Genomic DNA, 23,366 nt, shown 5'->3' on the forward strand with positions numbered 1-23,366 from the left:
GAAATTAAATTAATTTTTAAATATGAAAATAACCAGTTATACATATAATAAATTATTCAAATGATCTAATTTTTACAACTGTCTCATACGATCAATTCAAGAGAACTTCAACTCCCATATATAATATGTAAAGACAAATGCTAATCAATATTCCTAGGACACCAATTAAAAAAAATAAAAGAGAATAGTTTTTTATTAGGATGGGTAAAAATATGCTCTCATATAATTTCAAATAAAAACTTTTCCTTTTTAATTCCTTAACTAATGTCACCCATATGTAAATAGCTAAATGCATAGAAATTCATTGACACTTGTACAGTTCCAATAGATACCAATGCACAGCTGGAAAACAACAAAAATGGAGAGGAACTAGCTTTTTCCATTGGTTGACAAGGGCATTCAAGTTGAAATTTTCAGTTTCCCTTGAAAATCCATATCCCGATAGTAGTGCCATTTTTTGTATCTCTGCATTCCATTTAAGACAGGTCTACGCCGAGGAGCAGTAGTGCACGTCAAACAACAACAACCTCTTAGATCCTCTACACATTGTCTGCAGCATCTGCATGACAAAGGCTAGCATGTTTGACATAATGAAAATCACCAAATGCAAAAAATAAGTCCTGTTAAAAAGAACACAAATGCAACAGAGAAAGGAATCTTACAGAAAAAGCAAATTACAATCAAGATTTGCACAGTTCCTATGTCTCAATTCACTGACTTTCAAACTACATACGTAGCATTTTGCAAAATTATCATCTCCAGAAACTGGATTTGACTCTGCTTGAGTTGTGGCCCCGGTATAGTAAATAGAAGGAGGGAGAGATAGACGGGAGTCAAATACAAATAAATTTCCTACCCATTCTGCAGGGACTTCATTCTTTAGATAGTGAGAAACGCCTCCCTTCAGGGTATACAAATTTTGAAATCCCTGCTGCCGGTCGCATGGCATCAAAGCAATGCACCAAAATTAACAATATGAAAAGGGGGAGAAAGTGTACGTGACTTCAGTTCCATGAATAAACCATTTTTCCTAGTCAATAGAAAAGACAATAGGGAGGTTGGTGTACAAGTATAAGGAGGCAGAGTTTAGAGTGCTTAGGTAGAAAAAAGCAATACCCAACATAAGACTCTATTAGTATGGTGTGTAATAATGTGATATGATCATACAAAATATTAACCCAACGATCCTAGTTATACTAATATTAGGCCAAGTACTAGTGCCACTACTATTAAATATTGTCATGAAATTCTGAGGTACTCTATTCTAACAAACTTGACAAGGGTAGCATTACTTTGGCCATTGAAAGGGATGAGCAGCTTTGCTAAACAAAACCAATGATGGTGTTTGCCATGTATTTACCATAAATCATTTAAAAGTTTAATAGTGTTAGAAGCTGATGGTTGAATTTGGATGGTTATACAAAGTATACATTGCAGAGTGAAATGCTTTCTTCTATATAAGAATTGCAGAGTGCATCATATTCCATGGTGTTTGAGATTTTAGTAAGATCTACAGAAGTTCAAAATGGAAAGAGTACGAGTTTTCTGAAAATAAACATATAATGCCAAAAGAAGCAAAAGAAAAATATATAATTATGGAATAATAACTGGTATTACTGATAAGTGCCCTAAAAACATTAGTTAAGAAACATTTAATAAACTAATAAATGTTTTTTTAATTACTTAGAAAGAAAATATTAAATTATATTTTGTGTATCAATATAATAAACAATGTTTTAAAAATTGGACCAATCATTAAACCGATTAAAATATTGGTTCAGTTCAATGGTTCAAAGTGGTCAAACCATAGCTGAACTGATATTAGTAAATAATAATTACAATTAAATAATACATGAAATAGTATTAAAGAAATATAATATCACAACTTTACAACACTAAAGACTAAAATAAAACACTATTTTATAGATTCTTTAATATTTATAGTATACACATAAGTCCAAATGAAATATATCATAATACTTAGGTCTGAAATTCAATAGTACAAAACAATGTCCATTTGCAATAACAAGGTTACATCTAGAATCAAAATGAAAATGACAAAATATCTTAGATTGATTTTTCATTTTTTAAGAAAAAAAAGAAGTCAAAACTACCTCCTATTAAACATTTTTCACTGCCCAATTGTTAACCGGTTTTTTTATTTTTGTGACTAGTTCTTCTCAAGGTTGGTTCTATGGTTTATTTGGACTAGACACTAGGTCAGTTCACCGGCTTTCCAATCAAACAGGTGAGCCCAATCCAGTTTTTAGGAACATAAATAATAAATGCTTTCCTTCTTATTCAATACTTTTTAATTTTGTTTCTTAATCAAAGTATCAAGGCCACTCATTAGCATTCTCTAATAATATTTTACCTTAGTATTGTAGAATAAACATCACAGCGAATCCCTCCAGTGCAATACATCAATATGTTTGCTTTTTCTTCATCTACATTTGATAAAGGATCTGAAGCAGTGATCTAAAGAGGGCATATCAAAGAGGTGTGCATTAATACCCATAATGGGGAGATCGAACTTTGAATTAGTGATTCACAAATCCCAACCTATGATCTACGCAAAGCTCATAGCTAAATGAGAAAAAAATCTCTAAATGAAATCAGGATTGAGTCACAGCAAGAATGCCATGTTCATCAATCATCATAACAATTTAATAAATGAAAAAAATGTTCTTTTTTCCTGTGAATAACAAAAAATAGAGATAAAACTAAGATTTTATGACATTTATTAAAAAAAAAAAAAGTCATACAACTTGATGGCATGTTTCAGCTTATCACAAGAGTATATCAATCCTGAATCAGTTCAGATTAGGTCCCTGACACATCAGATAATGGCCCAACCTCTTCCTGAGACAGACCAAATGAAGTGTTCCTAAAGCAGTCCACACTAGGTCGTTGAGCCCCATGAAAATGTCCAATATCCCACTCATAACCTGAATAACAGCAATGATACTGTATTCATCCTTAGAATTTATAATTATGAAAACTATAAATATTTAAAAAAAAATATAGAGATATTTAAAAACATGAATTGAAGATATCACCTAAGAGCAGAAGAAACAGATGCTAGGTCAGCCAAGTCTATTCCAACATTTTTCACACGTGTAGTTGCACAAGGGATACTCCATGTATGTTAGTCATTGACAGGCAGTTCCATGAGTGTTATTTCTAATATAAGTATGTCCAGATTAGAAATAAGGCTAGAACCACACCCTCACCCCTTTTAGGTAACATGTGGAGACAAGACATGTTTACCAGTTAAGGAGCGAAATCAGGTTCCCTTTCAGATAGGCAATTACAATGAACATATCATTTGTAACATTTTGCCCATGAATGTTGCTCAGGTTGCCCTTGATTATATGACTAATGTCCTTATGTTTGTTTTATTCAAATCTTACTTTCCAATGCACATAAACAGTGATGCAAACACACCCTTAATCATGGGAAAGAGTATACTTACTCCTTCCGTCACCACAGGAGAACATTGTGATATTACCTGCCACACCTGAGTGACAAAATACCCAATCTCCACCTTGGGTAACCTGTATGGTAGACAAATAATTCAAAGAGGAAAGTATAGACTACGTAATTAACTATGACATTAGCTATCCAAAGGCTCAGGCTAACATTTGTCCATTTGGATCATGTCATTTCAAATGCCACCTAGTTTGAAGCTGACACTTTGATCAGCTCAATAGTCAATACTATCTAATGGTATCATTTCCAACATTTGGACTCTCTGGAGAAGAGTTTATCTCAATCAAGAGGAATGGTGTAGATTGGATAATTATCTGGTTAGTTATTAAATAGGGATTTTTTTTTATTTCATCATTGGGGTTTGATTTGAGATTATTTTGGATTCTAACTTAATTTGGAATTTGCTTTATCTTTTGGATTTGATTAGTTTAATTGGATTGGGCTTCATCTTGTTTAGGCTTTGTTGGCCTATATAAAGATCCTCATTGTAAATTTTATACATTTTGGCTATTGAATAATAATTATTTTTTTTAGGGAGTATGAGTTGAGTGGAAGGAATAACCGCAAGTATAGGAGTACTCTTAAGATTTCTTTCTTACCCCCTTGTTCTTGAGTAGTCCCTTAGGAGACCTCAAACTCAATATAATAACTGTTCCAAGCCTAGAGCATTTGACTTGTATGCTCCAGAATGAGTGACATTATACCAATAAATTTTTTTCTATTTTATTGCATTTATTCCTAGTAAATTGCAGATTTGAGTAAATAGTATGTATCAAGTGTGTACTTAGGACGTAGCATTCTCACTAATTACCTTGTAACTTGTAAGCATAAATTCTAAATATTTTCTTGATGTATGTTATCCACCCAGTTGAGTGTTTGATCACTCAAGCAATTCATAAATTTCTCTCTAAAAGGGGGGGTTTAGGTTGTGTGTAACATAAGTCCATACATGCTAAAGGTCTGTTCATCCATTCTGCTCAATCCATGGCATTCAGTGTCACTTTTCTCGTGAAATCTTGCTGATTACAAAGCCCGATCACTCGTTTGTTCATGCCATTGTTGCTTTTCCCAAAATTGTCACTATTTCAAAGTCCAAATGCCATCTGGTGGCTTGATTGCAGATAAGCTGGAAGACGGTCACTGGAAAACCATTCACATGCTGCTACTCTCACAGTTGATGCTTGAGCACTTCTCTAGTCAATCTATTAGTAAGAGTTCAAGTGTGCAGCCCGTATGCACAATTTCTCAATTAACTTCTCTTTCAACAGTCAGGTCGACTAAAAGTTAGTATAAACAGTCCACTCATGTAAATTATTGGAAATATTCTCCCCAAAAAGGTTGTGAATTAGCAATTTTTCCGACTAATCAGGCAAGCCATTTACAATATGTCAATGTTCATAAGGCTACCAAATCTAAGATTATCTCTCAATGATAACTCTTTCAAATTGGTGTTCAGGACCTCTTCTTTAAAGGAGAAGTAATTATAAAAAGACATTTTATTAAAGCACCAAACAGTCTGAAACCCAATTAGAATAAAATATAGGATAATAGGAAACATAAAAAGGGGGAATTTAAAATTAAATTAAGGAAATAAAGGTAGATTCACTCTGGAACTATAGAACCTATACCATTTCTCACATCCAATAGAATGTAATTTCTGTTTGGGTTATCTTTTCCAGTAAGATCAGTTTTATTGATTGCTTCCAATCTATCTCTCCATTCTGAAGGTGATAAGCCATTGCCCTCATTGAAGGATCAAGAAATGAAAGATGTGACATACCACCTTCAAACTGTAGACAAATGAAAGTCATAAGTTGATAAAATTGTCTTAAAGCTACAACTATCCATCCTAAACATAAAGATATGAAGATAAAAAAATGTATAAATTTGTTCATTTGTTATAAAGATACAGCTCAGGGAAATCCTAGCCAGCAGACGAGATTTGATCGCCCCCAAAAGAAAAAATGGATCATAGCTTCAAAACCTAAAGAAAATAACAATACAGCTATGCCAATCCTATCAAACTTAATTTGTAAAAGAATATTTTATGGCATACTAAGGCTTACCTGTACTAATGAAGACTTATAACGCAACTTCAATATTGGAAAGGTATGTCCTTTTTCTGATGGAGATATCTGAACCAAGATGTTGGAAAACCTGTTATCCTTTCTTAACCAGTTGACATATGCCATAGCATCTTTTGATGGTCCACTATACTGCAGTAATATATTACATCAGAATGGCATATTTGGACCACGAAGTACTGTAAGGAAGTCTTGTAGCTACTTTATAAACATTGTAGTACAATAAGTAAATAGTTAACATTATCGTACATCTATGATGCACTTATACAACACGTATCCGATTCAGCAGTACGATTATTTAAAAAATATATAGGATACAATATGTGTAAGATACATATATATTTAGAAATTTATAAAAATTCATAAAAATCATCCATAAAAAGAACAATTTTCATTTTTTGGTTCATTAAGAGAAAGTGCTTCTATGTTTCTATATTATGCATACTTACGTGTTTCATATAGTTGTATTGGATTTTCATAAAATGATTTAAAAACTTGGATACTTCACCAATCATATTGGAGAAGTATCTAAAGAGTATCGGCATACATGAAACAAATTGAGTTATTAGTGTTTTATAGGTTTGAATACTTCATCGATATGTATCAGCGAAGTATCCAAGAGTATTGGTATTGAATACGTATCGGACACAGGTACATGAAGCAGATTGAAGTATCGATTCTTCATATTTGTACATTCACTTTCTCTTCTACCTTATTTTGACCCTATTTATCTTCTACCTCTTCAATTTTCATCAAAACTATCACTTTCTCTCACTTTATTTTTTATTTTTTTTCTTTCTACTTCTCTTATTCATCCACCCATACACCTAAAAAATGGGTGTAAGTTCAGCATTTTTCATAATTATAATGCAAGTGAACTCTCCCATGTAATGGACATCACGCTTGGCATTTCCAATCAGGTTAAACAAGAAAATATATCTTTCTATGGAGATGCTCATGCCAGGATTCTTAACCAGTACATGGGCAAAACCCAAACCGACCTGCGCATTAATCCCTTGTTCATTCAAATAGACTCTTCCATTGATGTCAAGACCCTGTTAAAAGGCAAAAGTTATACCAGGGGAAAAGCTGGGATTCAAAATGAACTTTGTCATTATCAGCTAATGACATCAAATTAACCATTGTTGGAGCAGGCCCGTCAGGGTGAATGCATTCATAAAGAAAATGATTTTCTTAACAGGTATATTTCCTACTGTGTTCAGAATAATTTTAAATTTTCTCAAGCACTTGGTCATTGGAAAATTAAAATTAAAGCTCCAAATACAATGTAAAATAGAAAGAGGAAATAATAAAAAGAAAATGAAAGCGAACCTCCAATTCCAAGAAAGAACGGTGTTTGGCAACTTCAGCTTGTGGGTCTTGGATGAACACAAAGTGGTAGAAATTGACGACAACAAAATCAAAATCCTTCCTTGAACTTGAGGGCTGTGTTAGTGGCAGTGCAGAGGGTACCAGCTTACAATGGGTAAGAGCCAGAGAAGAGAAGTTGCTGAATTTGAAGAGAGGCTTTTGGAATTGGAATTGCAACACAAAACTTGTGTTGCAAAAGGAAGTAGTAAAACTGTAGGAGCGAGAGCGAGTGCATGTGCATGTGCACCCGACCCAGACACGGAGAAGACCTCGCTGCACCACTGCATCCTTTCTTTCTTGACCCTCTATCCGATGCCACCGTGGCCGAGTCTGTGAATCAATCAGGTGTTAACAAACAAAATCTTGGATAACAGATAAGGCCCAATCCCAACTCATGTTTTCTTTGAGTCATTTATATCCAATACCTCCCAATTTTTTACCCTTTTCAAATTATACCTTCCTCTTCCTCTTCCTCCTCATCATTCAACCCCATGAGGTTCCTCTACCTCTCCAACATTCAACTCCAAGAGAGAGCCCCACAATCACTTGCATTCAATTCCACGAGCTTCCTCTCCATCTATCCGTCGTCACATGCAGTTTTTCTCTACCAAGAGGGAGGCAGCAAAAGCCTTGATAAAAATTTAATTTTAATATAATGGTTGAAATTAATCATTCATCTTATGGGAAAATATGAGAATCATCAATATCAATCCTATCACCGCTTCATGATTGTTTCTGTCATAACTAACATAATAATCCTATCACCGCTTCATGATTGTTTCTGTCATAACTAACATAATTGTCATTGCAATCACCCATAACTATGATTGTTGGTGGTGGTGACAACAAGAGTAACAAAACACAAAAGTAAAATTATGTGAGTGACAACTACTATAATCATAATAAGGATGACAATGATAATCTTGATGTAAATGATAGTCACGGTAACGATAGTTAACAACATAAATTATCATTTACATCTTGATGTAAATGATAGATGTAAATGATAATCTTGATGACAATGACGATAATCACAGTAATAATAACAACAGTGATAATCTTGATGTAAATTTTTAGAATATTTAATTTTTTGATATAAATATTTTATAATCAAACAAAATTTTAATTTGAATTTAAAATATTTTAATTTTAACTTTTATTTTAGTTCAATAGATAATAATGAATTTTCTCATCGTTCTTACACACGTAAAAGAATCATTCTCATATAAAATATTTTATATGTATATGGGTCTAAAATTTATTATAAAAACTATTGATTTTTGTTTTTTAGGTCTTTAAATAATTTTTTTTATATTTGATCAATTATATACTTAAATTTTTGTTTTCAATTTCTATGTATTGTTGTAAAGGTGTCACGTCAAAAAATTGATATATTTTAATCTGATGGAACTAATAAAATATTAAGAAGCTAAAATAAAAATATATATTATTTTAAAGATTATTTAAAAGAAAGAATAAAGCTCAAAGCATGAATATGATGTTTTACGAATTAACAATACTAATTAAAAAAAAGTTATAATTGCCGGATTGTGCCCGCAATGATTGTGATAGTTATTGATATATTTTGGTGAAAAGGTAAAGAATAAGTAGTTGTGGGTTGTCAGTTGATTTAATTTGCGTTGGTGATGCCAGCCAAATTGATATGTCAAAGTGAGAAAGAAAGAGGGAGTGATGATGTTGGTAGAGTTGGAAGTCACGCCAAACTGAGACAGCAATGCTTTTGTTTGGGCTAATAAAACCGTTTTCTTTGTTTCTGCTTCTCAGTTGCTGAACCTAACCCACACACGCAACATTTTCCTTCCTTTCTTGTTTTGCTCTGCACTGTCACGTCAATATGAACGGGAAAGCCTCCATCTCCAAGGAGCTCAATGCCAAGCACGCCAAGGTTTCATCAATCCATATGCTGGTTCTGTTTTAACAGATTTTATCAAATTCAAAGTTATGCTTTTATGATAATTATTGCTTGACGCTTTTAAGTTGCTCTGTCTTTTGTATTCGAGCCATGCATGAATAGGAGAAGTGACACTCATTTCCATTGCCTCTTTGATGTATTTGTGTTCCTCTATTCTAATCAAGTTTCGACAATTCGATCCATTTTCCTCAACTTTTTTTATGACTTGAGTCGAAGGAATTTCTTCTTTCTTTTTTCCCCTGGCTCCTGGCTTAATTGCGTCATTTGCGTCTTTGAATGAAATTGATTTTAAATTAAATTAATTTTGTATTTGAATTAATGTGATTTATATTTAGGTTTTTTTTTTATAAAATTAAATTAAAAGTAAAATGTTATATAAATTTTTTATCTTACACAAAAATTACTCAAATTTATTTCAAACTCATAAATTCTTTCAACAAAAAATTAAATATGTTAAAATTTATTTAAAATCAATTCTAAATTCATAATTAATTCTTTAATTAGAAACCAACCATGAATTAAGAGACCTCAAATTTTATGTCTCATAATAAGTATATGTAAAAAATAAGTGTTATTTTAGCTTTTTTGATGTGATATTTAAAATATTTTTATTTATACAGCTAATAATATTAATTATGGGCAATAAAACTATAAATGAATCTACGATGATAAAGTTAATTTTATAAAATTATTAAAGTCTATTACATGTTTTGTCTGAGTAAAAAAAAAAAAAAACTTTGATAATAGATTCATTTATAGTCAAATGCATTTAGTGTCACTTTTGTCGTGAGATCTTGCTGATTACATAGCCAGATCACTCTTTTGTACTTGCCATTGTTGCTTTTCCCAAATTTGTCACTGTTTCAAAGTCCTATTGCATCTTGGTGGCTTGATTGCAAATAGGTGGAAGATGGTCACAGGAAAACCATTCTCATGCTGCCACTCTCACAGCTGATGCTTGGGCACTTGTCTAGTCAATCTATTAGTAAGAGTTCAAGTGTGCAGCCCATACGCACAATTTCCCAGTTATCTTCTCTTTCCCAGTCATGTCGACTAAAAGTTAGTATTAAGAGTCCACTCGTGTAAATTATTGGAAATATTTTCCCCTTAAAGGTTGTGAACTAGCAATTTTTCCAAGTAATCGAGCAAGCCATTTACAATTTGTCAATGCTGAGAAGGCTATCAAATCAAGATTATCTCATAATGATAACTCTTCAAAATTGGTGTTCAGGACCTCTTCTTTAAAGGAGAGAAGTATTTATAAAAGTTATTTGATTCAAGCACTAAATAGTCTCTGAAACCCAATTAGATCAGAATAAATATAGGACAATAGGAAACAGAAAAAGGGGAAAAGTTTAAATTAAATTTAGGAAATAAAGGTTGTTCTTGTTTTTATTTTATTATGTTAGTTTCTTATGTTGTGCCTTTATGCAGATATTAGAAGGACTTCTTAAGCTGCCTGAGAACAGGGAATGCGCAGACTGCCGGAACAAGTATATGCATTTACGAACTTATTATTTTTTTATAAATAATGTTTTTGTTCATTACGCTTAAATTAAGGGTTAAATATTTTTTGCTTCATACAAATATGATCATGTTTAATTTTAGTTTCTAAAAAATGATATGTATTCTTTTTGTCTCTTATTTATAGAAATAAGAAAGGTGTCACAGGTTTTATTTTTCACATAAAGTTGTCTATTTTTGTTCTTCATTTATAGGTAAGTCATTTCATTAGTATTATAAACTAAAACATATTTAACATTTTAAATTAAAATACATCATTGAGTAGGGTTTTCAAGTTATCTTTTTTCCACCAATGTTTCTTACCATTTTTATTTTATCCACATGGGCGTCATTTGTTTCTTGTAGTAAATCTGGATATTTAAATTGAACATTTTCATTCCTTTTCTTTTCAATTTGCATCTATTTTCTCATCCTCCAATTATGGGGATTGTAAATATTTCGATAAAATTTTACATAAAATTTGAGAATTTTTCTATTTGCAATGGGAAGATCTAATAAAATTTGAGAATTTTTCTTACCCTGTGAAGCAAAAAGAAAAGTCATTTCTTTTTGGAACCACATCGAATACAATTTTTAACTAGATGGCATTGTAAATAGTTTAACTATTTCTTTCTACATAATGTTCTTTTTGGAATGGGATCCCTACAGAACTGCAGTATGTGAAGTTCACAATCTAACCATTAAAATGTTCATTTGTTTATCCAATGTTAGCAGAGGTGGATTCCTGTAAGAAACTAAGGAAACGGGGTGTACATTTTTTTTCTTGCTGTAAAGTTCCTGTTTTGGAGATTTGAATTGACCCAACTTGTGCTGAATTACTTTTTGCATATAAAAAAAAACGATTAAAGTTTATGGGCCGTTAGATACAAGTACAACTGCACCGGTGCAGTTCATATTTAACTGCAGAGAATCTGCATCCGTTCTTCTCATACTTTAGTCGTGAGCTTTCTCCTGTAGAAGCGAGAAGAGATATTCACTTATATTGCATCATTATTGTAATATTTTATTCCAGCCCTAGTAGTTGTTTTGCAATCTTATAAAATTTAATTTTTGATTTCCCAAATATTGTCAGGGCACCACGATGGGCAAGTGTGAACCTAGGGATTTTCATTTGCATGCAATGTTCAGGAATTCACCGAAGTCTTGGAGTTCATATATCAAAGGTTTAAATTGTTTATTGCGTTCTTTTAGTTTATCAAGTTCTCTTCTATGTAGAAAGTTTTGACATGATAAATGCTTGAGATTTTTCGACAAAAATACCACTGAATGACCTGCTGATCTGATGTAGAGGTGGAATTATGCTTGTTCACCTATTAGCTACGCTTTTCCTTTTTTTCTTCCATAGTTGCCACACACATCTGTGAGTCAATCACGTTAACAACTTGGTATAGATAGCAGAGTTCATTTCATTATTGCAAATAATTTTCTAATTATGTACTTTTGGTAATATTATATTAATAAAATGTATTATCTGTAACTCTATGTGACTGTATACAAATAGTTGCAAATTGGTAATATAAAAGAACTTTCTTTAAGCAATATCCGATATTTCTGTTCTATGGAGGTTTACAATAAAGCAGAATATGCTCTTTTTTCTTTCTTTTTTTAACAGCAAAGCAGAATATGCTATACATGTTGTTTACATACATTTTTCTTTTTCTATGAGTAAAATTATAATGATGGAAGCCTTCTCATTTTGCAACTATATAGGTGCGGTCTACAACTTTAGATACATGGTTGCCAGATCAAGTTTCTTTCATGCAATGTAAGAAACTATATAATTTGTTTCTTGTTTTCTTAATGAAAATTAATATTTACAGAATTATGGGTAGATGTGAGTGACACTCGTAAAAGAAATGCAAGGTAATCTGTGAGCTTCTTTTATTAGGTTGGCAGAAAAATATGTCGTATACTTTTTTTTTTACCTTCTGAATACGAAAAGGAAAAAAGCAACTAAACATAAGAGAAGCTAATTTCCATAGAAGACATGTATCTTTAACAAGAAAAATTGGTATGTTTTTATAATTTGTTGTCTTTATTAGTTTTCTTATTATCGTAATTAGAACGATGAATTAAACTTTGTTAGTAATTGTAATTAGGACAATGATTTAAATTTTCTAACTACTCTAATTATAAAATCAATTAGAATTTATTATTTCTTTTTTTTACTCTCACTCTATTTGTATATATAAATGGTGTATATATGTTAAAAAATCTAATTCAATTGGTTAAGTGAAGATGCCTGAATTGTGGTATTGTGTTCAATTTCCATAGATAAAAAAATAAATGACATATTTATAAACCTAAGAATATCACTATAGAAAATAGAGAAACACTAACTATACTTTCGCTAATAATATTATCATACTCGGTTCAAATTAATCAATTTGACCAGTTGGCCCAAGAATTGAACACCTAACTGGTCCAAGCCAGTCGACCATGCAACAGACCCATTGTGATCCAATCTAACTCAACAGGTTTGGTGCTCAAATCAGTAGGTCATTATGACTTAAGGATCATGCAGTTTTGAGTTTTTTTTATACCAAAATAACTCGCTCATATGAGAAAATTAAATTTATACTTTATCATGTTACTTATAGATTTACTTAATTGTTTGACTAAGTACAATTAGGGTTTGCACAAGTTTATTGACTTCATTGAATTTGCTTTTATATAATTTTCTACTTATAAGATATGTTTGCCAACAAAACAATGATAGTTTTAATAAATAGATGATACTATAATACTTTAAATTCTAACTTAAAATTGTGTATGTTGAATTTTAAAAAAAATGCTCAAAATTTTTACTATGTTTCTAAATATGCTAAATTATGTTAAACTTAAAATCTTATGACACCTCTTCTACAGGGGATTTGATTTGTAGATTGTTAGTATCATAACAAGTTCGTTTTTTAAATTGTTATTTTTTATGATATTTTTTTGAAGTATACAAGTTTAAAGGTCATGAATTATTGAATTTTTTAATATATGATGAGTCCTGGGAGTCAATTAGTGTAATAGCATTATTGAAAATCATAAGTATTGGTAAGACTCACTTATCATTTAATGATGATTGATATGAGTTTAATAATATTTTTTAACATTTTCCTTCCAACACTTTTTTTATAATTAACTGAAATTTATTGAAAATCATAAGTATTAATGATAGGTGTCATAATAGAGTTTTGTTAGCACTCATAGAAAATAATTATTTCTAGTATCTCAACAATTTGCCTTTTTTTTATTTACCTTGGTTGCACATATCGACTATTGAACTGATCTCTCGATTTTAATGTTTTACGCAGTAATGGGTAATGAGAAGTCAAATAAGCACTGGGAGGAAAAAATTCCACCAAATTTTGATAGAAGTAAATTGGGAATTGAGAAGTTTATCCGTGACAAGTAAACTTATGATGGACTTTTTCTTTAAGACATTGTTTTTGTTTGAAACTAAAAGATATTTTTCATCAACTTTTCAATTTACGAATGTACTTAACTTGCTTAAGATCTTTTAGGTATGTGGAGAAAAGATGGGCTTCAAAAGAAGAACTGCAATCAACTTCAAGGACAGGTGAAATAATCTATAATTTTGATGAGTCACCAAATGGAGGGGCTAGGAGTGGTATTCTGAAGAACAACAGGAGACTTTCTCTTGAAGAAAGTATTCTTGCTAACCACGTGGCACAAATTCTACCTCCAATAACAAGATCTCGTGGGGTAACCATGTTATTCATAAAGTTTTCTGAACCATTTATAATGTCTTTTCGGATTTTAATTGCGGCCATGCATGTTCACTGGATCAATTAGTGTCAACGCTCCACTTAACTAGCTACTAACCCTGGGCACATGTGTAGCCACTCCAAAATAACGACGATGATAAGCGATATCGAGTATAAATCACGAGTAATTGACAGTATTAACGTTCTATGTATGCATATATTAACAAATTTGACCTCCTAATTTTTCTTGTTTCCTAACAATCTCAATTCATTATATATATAAGGACTTTTTTCTTGGGAGGACTTCGTGAAAAGATGTAATGTCATGTGAAAACTTCCAAACTTGATGCTTGTTTTAAAGTTGTTAGAAGTCTCTTGAGATGTTGACTTTTAATTGTTAAGGGAAGGAATGCTCCAAGTATAATACTGGAGGATGCCAATTGTTTTTAGATCAAAGGGATTTTCAGGTTTAAAGGGAGTTAAGATTACTTCTTCTCAAAGAATAGGGGGTTTCTTGAAGGGTTTGAAAGTCATACGAGAAAAACTCGTTGAGAACTCAATGTTTCTTTTACAATTTCCAACAAATTAGGGAAGGAGTCTGTGGGAAATCAGGGATAAGAGGCAACATGAAATGTCAAATAGAAATAGATGGTCAATATCACTTTATCATCTTTTCATTTTTCCCTTCATTTTCTAACTTATATCTCTTTTTGCCATGTTTTCTCTGACTGAATTTTTGCTTGCATTCCAAGATTTACTATATCTTGAAAACAAAGAGGATATGTTTTTTAAGTGTATCTCTGCAATTCAGGGTTTTACTTTTATAGACACGCAAAAGAAGAATTCACCTCCATTAAAAAGGCCATCCTCATCAGTTGATTTTGACAAGTCCACAGGAAAGAGCAATGGCACTGGTGACATTTTCAACTTGCTTTGCATCTATGATGATAACCAGAACTTCTCAACCATGCCTCCTTCAAGTTGGGCAACATTTGATTGTATGTAAAATATACTTATAACTATAATCTTTTTATACTTTTTTATTGAATTTGATAGTCCTTACAGAATCATGAAGTTCCAAGCCAGTAAAGATGTATGACATTTTATATAGAATTTGAGAATATCGAAACTTTTCGTCTCTTAAACAAGTTTTTCTTGTTCTATCCCTAACCCCCTAGTTACATTTCACAACTAAATATGAAAGGGAAATTCTCTTGTCATACTTTTAAATTATTATAAATTATTAAAACAATATATATGCTTGCAGGAGATGTGCCAGCGTTTTAAGTTTATAGCTTGTTCAACTAATCCTTGGTGTAGAAGTCACAAGATTATAGTTACAGATGACGCTGTGAAGTGGCATGAGCATTGAGCTGCATAAGTTTAGTGTATGCATTGCTTCTCATTTCAATTTTTAACAATGTGATTTGCACTTTCATATTTTGGTAAATCTGAAGATTTATGTACATTCCCTTCCATCTATACACTTACTATGCTTTGTAGTTCTTAAATTACCTGAACTAAATCAAGTTAATTCCAATTTGCTTTTTTATCCGAGTAATTGCCTAATAAAATGGTATATTTTAGACTTTTAATTGTTAATTGCATTGTTTTTATCATTTTTTGAAACATACCATAAATATTATGCTTCTAGTCTTTGGTAAATAATTATAGCTTGTTTGGTATTGTTGTATTTTTTAAAAGAAACTTTATTTTTTGTTTTCACAGGTTTGTTACAGTACGATGTTTTGAATAATCAACACATTGCAGTAGGATATAACATCTACACCACTTTCACTTTGGTGTTGAGATCGTCCATAGTATGGTTTGGTTTGCAGTTAGTTCATGGTTCATTTTTCTTACAGCATTAACTAATTTGAGATGGGCAAGAGGATGGAGGACATAATAGTTATGTTTCTTCTTTCACTAAGTTTTCTTCTCTGGTCTGCGATAGATAAAAACATTGTAAATTTAATTATTACTTGACTTATATTTGTCCATCTTCTACTTTCCAGTATTATTTTTTCTTTTTTTCAAAATAAATAGATAATTACTTTGTTTTTACAAAATATTTCAATTAGTTTTCAATATTTTTTATTATCCGGAAAATCTATTTGATTCTTAAGTAAATGATTTTTTTTAAAAAAAAATTAGTAACTTGTTATATTTTTGGAAATCTAATTGTAGTAACTTTTTTTAAAACACTAATTTCTATTTTTTTATATTTTATTGTTTTATTTTTAAAATATTTATCAAATTTTATGATTATTTTTTAAAATAAATAATAATTTTATTATTTTATTATTATTTTACATATTTCAATTATTTTAAAAATTAATTTTATCACATACTTATAATTTATTAAACTAATTTTTCAATTTTTATCTGCTGCTAGAACTAACCTTTTAAGTAATTTTCCATAACATTGCATTGAATTTTGGTTACTTAACAATGGTTGATTTCGCGGCCTAAAGGCTGTTATTAGTCTTACAATGTCCACTTATGTTAACTCACTCTCCAAGAGTTTTTGCGCTTTCCAATCAATGACAGATTAATGTAGAAACAAAGGGCTAAATCAAATTTAAGACGCGATCTTTTAAAGTTATTAAGAATATTTTATTAAAATTATTATAATTTAATTTCAAAATTATTATTTGAACATTTCAAGATACGAAATTATTGTCTTTGTCTTTCTTAAAAAAGGATTGAACATAAATAATTATATGTGAAAGAATTTGTGAAATTTATAATATTAAAATAACCTGATGTAACCAAAATATAATTAAATATAAAATTAAAATATATAATGTTCATTCAATAAAGAAAAAATTTAAAATACTGATTGACATGAGTTCAAAATTTAATGGACTGTTAATTTAAAATGGTATATCAATTTAAGTCATACGATTGTTTACGAAAATATTTTATTATATTATATATTTTCTGAAAATAATTTATTCTAAGATGAAAATAATCATAGTGGAATTAAATATGTAATTAAATATAATATTAATTTATTTATTAAAATGATTTAAATCATTGATTGGAATCAGTCTAAAATTTGAATGACTATTATTAATTAAAAAGAAACGATTAAATATAAAAAAGACGAACGTACACAAATATTTTAATATGGCATTTATATAATAGAAATATTTAATATAAAATTTTGTTTTTGTAAATAACTAAATGTGATATATTTTAAAAATTATTTCAATTTGAAATATAAATAATCAAAATGCAGTTAAATATAGAATGAAATATATAATGTTCATTTAATTGTTGAAAAAAATTAATCATTGACTTACATCAGACCAATTCAATTAAGATTTTAAATGATTTTTTTATATAAAAAAATAATGTAAATTTTAAAAGATTATATATAAAGAATGTAATGACTTTCAAAATATTTTTAAAAGACTTTCATGAAGACAAAAATTGTATTTTAGTTTTTTTCTTAAAAAAGCAACGGTGACATTACTATGTTTTATGAATTCATATGTGTAACATTGAGAACACTAAATACAATGCAAGGACTCGCCTTTTTGCAACCCCCAGTCAAAACAAGAAACATATACGCTTTGATATGTTCATCCCCTCCTCGACAAGAAACTTCTTATATCTATTCTCCCACTTTCCAAATACAGATACGAGAAAACTATTCAACAAACCCCGTCACCATTCACGTGGATGTTAGGAAGAAAATTAGGATTAGGGTGCAGATTAGAGTTTTTGGTACATTTTTCCATTAATAACTTTGTTATCTGACAAGAAAAAAAAATGTCTGGGGGATTAAAAAAAGGAATTACTCTATCGGTGTTACCATCTTCAAGGAAGAGAAAAATAATATCTGATGGATAAAAAAAGTTTTGGATAGAAAAGTTTGAAAAATTAAAATGAAAATTTATAGAGTCTGATTTGGATGGTAGGTAGCCTCTTTTGTTTTGGTCAGTCTCTGTTAAAGTATCACCTTCTTTGTTTTTGTCTCGTATTTTGTGTTATAATGAACTCAACAGAGATCCAAACACACTATATTGGGACAAAAAATAAAATTCTTCCAGGACAATTATGTTGAGGGGAAGGTAGTAAAATATTTATTCTCATTTTATAGGACAATTATATTAAGGCGAAGGTAATAAAATGTTTATTCTTATGTTAATACTTGAACTACTCTTCAAGACTTCCAACCTTACAAAACCTTATAAAAAATAATAACCCACACAATCTAGTGTAGTAACCCTGAAATAATTTTTCAAGAGATTAATGAGAGCAATTTTAGATACTTTTAGATATGAGATGATAACGTGGAAGAGTGAGGACCAGGGAATGAGACATGCGGCCAAGTGAAGGTCGAGGAATGAGAGGCATGTGAGAGTTTGAAAAGGAAGACTCTGAAGTCTCAACCCTCAATCCAAATATTTAATTTGTATAATTTTATTTTAAAATTAATTTTTTTATACGAGTTACTTATGAACCCGCGGATAAAATTTGTTAAGTCTACGAACTTAACGGGCCAGACTCAAATATTGATTATAATTATAAGAATTTATAAAAAAATGTCTGAATCTGCTTTTGTAGGCTTGACAGATCAACCCACGGATCTGAACCGGTATATTCACCTTATCCATGTTATACGGACACCTTGATATTAATTGATAACTAGATGGAGATAGAAAAAGAAAAGATAAATATAAATATGATTAATGTATGATGTGATAAAAAAATAATTTTCTTATAAGTAAAATAATAGTTATTATTATGACATATACTTTTTAATTAGTTACGTCATCAATGCCATCACAAACTTAAGAAATAGAAATATGACCGAACGAGAACAAGAAAAAGATATCCTTCGAAGGTAGAAACACCAAAGATATTGGATCGACAAATGACAATTGCACCAGGAGTAATGAGTTAAATAAAATAAATAAATAAAATGAGTTGGAAAAAGGTAAAAAAATTGTTAGTGCGAATCTGGCATTGTTCCTTTAGAATAGGGGTGAATATATTATGTAGCAAACATATGCTAGTAATAGGAAATTACAACTATCAATAAGTTAAGTGCCACCTTATAGACACGTATAGTCGAAACTTGTCTGCTCCTATATTTGGAATGTTTGTTATCATACATACATACAAACAAAACAACATTTTAATCTCGGGTCTTATTCGTCACAACTGAAAACGGTTTTAAAGAAGAAACCACTATATATATAACAGAAGAAAATTTTAAAGTTACGAATCAGATACAAATATCAAAGGAACTATGGCGAACACAATACCGGCATGTTATGAGGTATCTGTGCTTAATCCTAGTCGAATCTGGCAAACTGATAACGTCCTAAAATCGGAGCTCCCTATTCTCGCCTTTCAAATTGTCTTCACTGTTGCATTGTCTCGTCTTTTCTTCTTTATCTATAAACCTCTCCATCAACCTCGTCTTATTTCACAAATCTCTGTAAGTTATTTAATCATGAAAAATTACTGTAAAAGTTTCTCACCTATCATTCCTATAATATAATTTGTGGGTATTCTAAATTTAATTACGTAGGTTGGTTTCCTACTAACTCCACCGTTACTTGGGAGATATACAGCAATTTTTGAGTTCATATTTCCTGTAAATGGGGTTCTTAATGTCGAAGTCCTTTCACACATTGGCCTGATCTACTATGCATTCCTCAGTGGTTTGGAAGTGAACTTAGATACCATTCTACAAGTAAAAAAGAAGCCTGCAAGCATCGCGGCTGCCGGGATCATCTTTCCCATGGTGATGGCACCAGGCTTGTATGCTCTACATCGAAAATTTTACGACAATAAGGCGGCAAATCAGCTTGAAGAAAGTACAAGTAATGCTTATTTACTTTGGACTTTAGTTCTTACTGTTACAGGTTTTCCTGTCGTAGCTCACACACTTTCTGAGCTCAAACTCCTTTATACCGGTCTTGGCAAAGCCGCCTTAACAGCAGCCATGATCAGTGAAACCTATGGTTGGATTCTTTTCACTTTACTGGTTCCATTTTCAATTAATGGTAAAATAGCTGTCTACTCGGTGTTAAGCACTATATTATTCATTGTTGTCTGCATCTTTGTGTTACGTCCCATCTTTCTCCGACTTATTGATCGCAAGACAGACAAGGAGGAGTTGGATGATAAGCAGTCACTCTTTGTGCTTATGGGGGTTTTAGCTTGTTCATACATTACAGATATTCTAGGCACACATGGCATTGTTGGGGCTTTTGTATACGGATTAATTTTGCCTCATGGGAGATTTGCTGAGTTTATCATGTCAATTTCTGATGATTTTGCTTGTGGGTTTCTAGCACCGCTCTTCTTTAGTGGCAATGGAATGAGACTTATGTTGACCAGCATTTTTTACCAGGCCCATTGGCCCTTAACACTGCTGATTGTACTCTTGTTGTGTGTTCCAAAAATTTTAAGCACTTTATTTGCCACTTTCTTCTTTGGTATGCGCACTCGAGATGGTTTAGCTTTAGGCTTGCTTCTGAATACGAAGGGCGCCATGGCACTAATAATGCTAAACATTGCTTGGGATCGAGCGGTATTGATCTATTTGAAACATTGTACTTAATTACTCATACCATTGCAGTTTAATCTATAACTTTTCATGATGTGTTATTGCAGATTGTTTCTATACCAACCTATGCCGTTATTACTTCTGCTGTTCTTTTAATGACTGTAGTAGTGTCTCCTATCATCAACGCCATCTACAAACCAAGAAAGAGATTTGAGCAGAACAAACTAAAGACTATACAAAAACTAAGACTTGATGCAGAGCTTCGAATTCAAGCATGTGTCCACAATACTCGCCAAGCCACAGGCATGATCAGCATAATCGAATCTTTTAATGCCACCAGACTTTCCCCTATACACGTTTTTGCCCTGTACCTTACTGAACTTACTGGACGTGCTGTTGCCCTTCTTGCTGCACATATGGAGAAGCCTAGTAGCCAACCCGGAGTACAAAATCTCACCAAATCAGAGGCAGAGTTACAAAGCATTGCCAATGCCTTTGATGCATTTGGAGAGGCACATGACGCTGTCAGACTTGAGACCTTAAATGTGGTGTCAGCCTATGCAACCATTCATGAGGACATACACAACTCTGCAAATGAGAAACGCACAAGCTTAATCCTCCTTCCCTTCCACAAACAATTAAGTTCAGAAGGTGCGCTTGAAGTAACCAGTGTTGTATACAAAGATATAAACCAAAATGTAATGCAACATGCACCTTGCTCTGTGGGAATCTTTGTTGATCGTGATTTTGGGTCAATTCCCAAAATGAACCTTCGTATTCTTATGCCCTTTGTTGGGGGACCTGATGACCGTGAAGCTTTGGCTATTGCGTGGAGGATGGCAGGACATCCAGGAATTCACCTATCAGTGGTTCGAATTATTTTGTTTGATGAAGCAACAGAAGTAGATACTTCAATTGAAGCTGAAGCACAAGGAATATTATCTACTGTAGTGGATAGTGAGAAGCAGAAAGAGTTAGATGACGAGTATATAAGTTCATTTAGACTTACGGCAGTGAACAATGATGATTCTATAACCTTCTCAGAGATTGATGCCCATGCTGATGAAGATATCCCCGCAATCCTTAATGAGCTAGAAAAAAATGGTTGTGATTTATACATAGTTGGACAAGGGAATTGTAGGAATTCTCGGGTCTTCTCAAATTTGTTAAAATGGTGTGATTGTCCAGAACTAGGAGTTATAGGGGATATTTTGGCATCAAATGATTTTGGTTCGCGCTCATCTTTGCTAGTTGTTCAACAGTATGGGTATGGAGGAATGGTCTTTGGAAAGAATCTCAACCAAGTAACCACCAATAATGTTGGCTTTGAGTCGCTTGTCGTGAAGACAGAATAAGCATTAGGATTGGTAAGGAACTTACATTTATACAAGATCCTAGTTGAGTTTGCTTACGAAGATTCGAGAAACTTTCAAATAGTACCTGATTTTTGTTTGGTTAAAGAAAAAAAGAAGGAATTTTTTAAAAAACTAACGTGGGTGTTACACTTTCACCCCTCTACATTAATATAGACTTATCATTAATGCTTGAGTTTATAAGTGTTACTAGTACTTCATAGTCTTGCAAATGGTATGGATGACTAAAATCAGGATGAAGTAATCTAAGGTTAAACCCTTGAAGACTTCCTTGAGGGCTAGGAATAAAAAATTATAATAGGTTATTTTGTGCAACCGAGGGGATAAATAATGAATAGATTTATATCAATGGATCATGAACAGCTCTAGAAGTGAATTTGATGTCACATTTTAATCCAAAATCTTTAGACTCAAGTTTTTGGGTTTTTTCTTCACTCATATGGTATTCAATCTTCTTATTCTTACATGATATAAAACTTTACCTCACACTTTTACTCCAACAATCTTCCCGTCAAGCGTGAGTTTCATTCAAATGGTAGTCTCTCCCTTGAGCAAAAGTCATTTTCATTCAAGAGTATTTTCATGGTGGTCATTAGAGCTCACATGTTCTAAATACTTGTATAGGTGCTCCACCCACGAGACACGCTGCCTAAATCCATTGTCAAGAAGACTTTCAATACAAGGAATCCTCAAGCCTAGGATCTACCGTTGTGATCTTATTCGTCTGAGTCGATCAGCAAGTTGATCCATCAACTTTGATACTAATTCTTGTGCAACCAATAAGGGTAAACACCAAGGAAATTTACATTAATGAGCCATGAGCAATCACATAAGTGAATTTGACACCACACTTGAATCCAAAACATTTAAACTCAAGTTTATAGGTATTTCTTTCACTTATATGGTATTCAATATTCTCATTCATGATATGAGACTTTACCTTACGCTTGTATTCCAATAAGTTTAAGTTATTAATTTTTATTTTAATCTATTATTAATTGGTGAATCAATAAAATACAATACATTTATTCTATTTTCTTCCCTTATCATGTTTGTTAGTACAAAAGTTTCCTAAATGAAAAGATAAGATTGAAAAAAAAATCTCCATCACCAATCTCATAAATGATAACTTGTTTGTTTCATGGTTACTAACATTGTCACAAATTGTTGTTATTGTTATTATCTTTGTCACTATTATTGTCATTATTATCATTATCACAATCTATGTTATCTTTACTATTATTATGATCATCATTATCATTAATTGTCATTGTTATCATCATTATTATCACTCACCACACACTCTACCATCATTGTTGCTATTGTCACCACACT

General features: G+C 31.6%; 2 protein-coding genes and 1 pseudogene across 3 annotated transcripts; 2 read left to right on the plus strand and 1 right to left on the minus strand.

Annotated features, from left to right (window-relative positions):
* Positions 1-278: 278 nt before the first annotated feature.
* On the minus strand, positions 279-7,612 carry LOC100803201 (rhodanese-like domain-containing protein 8, chloroplastic; annotated as a pseudogene).
* A 986-nt stretch (positions 7,613-8,598) lies between these two features.
* On the plus strand, positions 8,599-16,161 carry LOC100803735 (probable ADP-ribosylation factor GTPase-activating protein AGD15). 2 transcript variants are annotated; one of them, XM_041017967.1, is made up of 10 exons: positions 8,600-8,853; positions 9,784-9,939; positions 10,315-10,373; positions 11,477-11,567; positions 12,115-12,169; positions 13,710-13,806; positions 13,920-14,121; positions 14,935-15,121; positions 15,391-15,511; positions 15,852-16,161. In XM_041017967.1, coding segments are annotated over exons 1-9 (900 nt in total). In that variant the 5' UTR covers positions 8,600-8,802; the 3' UTR covers positions 15,393-15,511; positions 15,852-16,161. The 2 variants fall into 2 exon arrangements, with proteins under 2 accessions (XP_006584926.1, XP_040873901.1); XM_006584863.4 differs by lacking the exon at positions 9,784-9,939 and having other exon boundaries at positions 8,599-8,853.
* A 3,228-nt stretch (positions 16,162-19,389) lies between these two features.
* On the plus strand, positions 19,390-22,013 carry LOC100804266 (cation/H(+) antiporter 15). Its single transcript, XM_003532504.1, has 3 exons — positions 19,390-19,581; positions 19,675-20,682; positions 20,766-22,013. The coding sequence occupies exons 1-3, from the start codon at positions 19,390-19,392 to the stop codon at positions 22,011-22,013; spliced, it is 2,448 nt and encodes an 815-aa protein (XP_003532552.1).
* Positions 22,014-23,366: the final 1,353 nt, after the last annotated feature.

The sequence above is a fragment of the Glycine max genome, chromosome 8 (assembly GCF_000004515.6).
Source record: "Glycine max cultivar Williams 82 chromosome 8, Glycine_max_v4.0, whole genome shotgun sequence".
Taxonomy (NCBI): domain Eukaryota; kingdom Viridiplantae; phylum Streptophyta; class Magnoliopsida; order Fabales; family Fabaceae; genus Glycine; species Glycine max.

What these genes read in the sequence shown, in the direction of transcription:
- LOC100804266 (XM_003532504.1), top strand. Translation starts at nt 19,390, where the DNA reads ATGGCGAACACAATACCGGCATGTTATGAGGTATCTGTGCTTAATCCT. An exon ending in GTCTTATTTCACAAATCTCT is followed by an intron (nt 19,582 to 19,674) that starts GTAAGTTATTTA and finishes TTAATTACGTAG; the next exon opens with GTTGGTTTCCTACTAACTCC. An exon ending in ACATTGCTTGGGATCGAGCG is followed by an intron (nt 20,683 to 20,765) that starts GTATTGATCTAT and finishes GTGTTATTGCAG; the next exon opens with ATTGTTTCTATACCAACCTA.
- LOC100803735 (XM_041017967.1), top strand. Translation starts at nt 8,803, where the DNA reads ATGAACGGGAAAGCCTCCATCTCCAAGGAGCTCAATGCCAAGCACGCC. An exon ending in TCAATGCCAAGCACGCCAAG is followed by an intron (nt 8,854 to 9,783) that starts GTTTCATCAATC and finishes GATTGCAAATAG; the next exon opens with GTGGAAGATGGTCACAGGAA. An exon ending in GAGAAGTTTATCCGTGACAA is followed by an intron (nt 13,807 to 13,919) that starts GTAAACTTATGA and finishes AAGATCTTTTAG; the next exon opens with GTATGTGGAGAAAAGATGGG.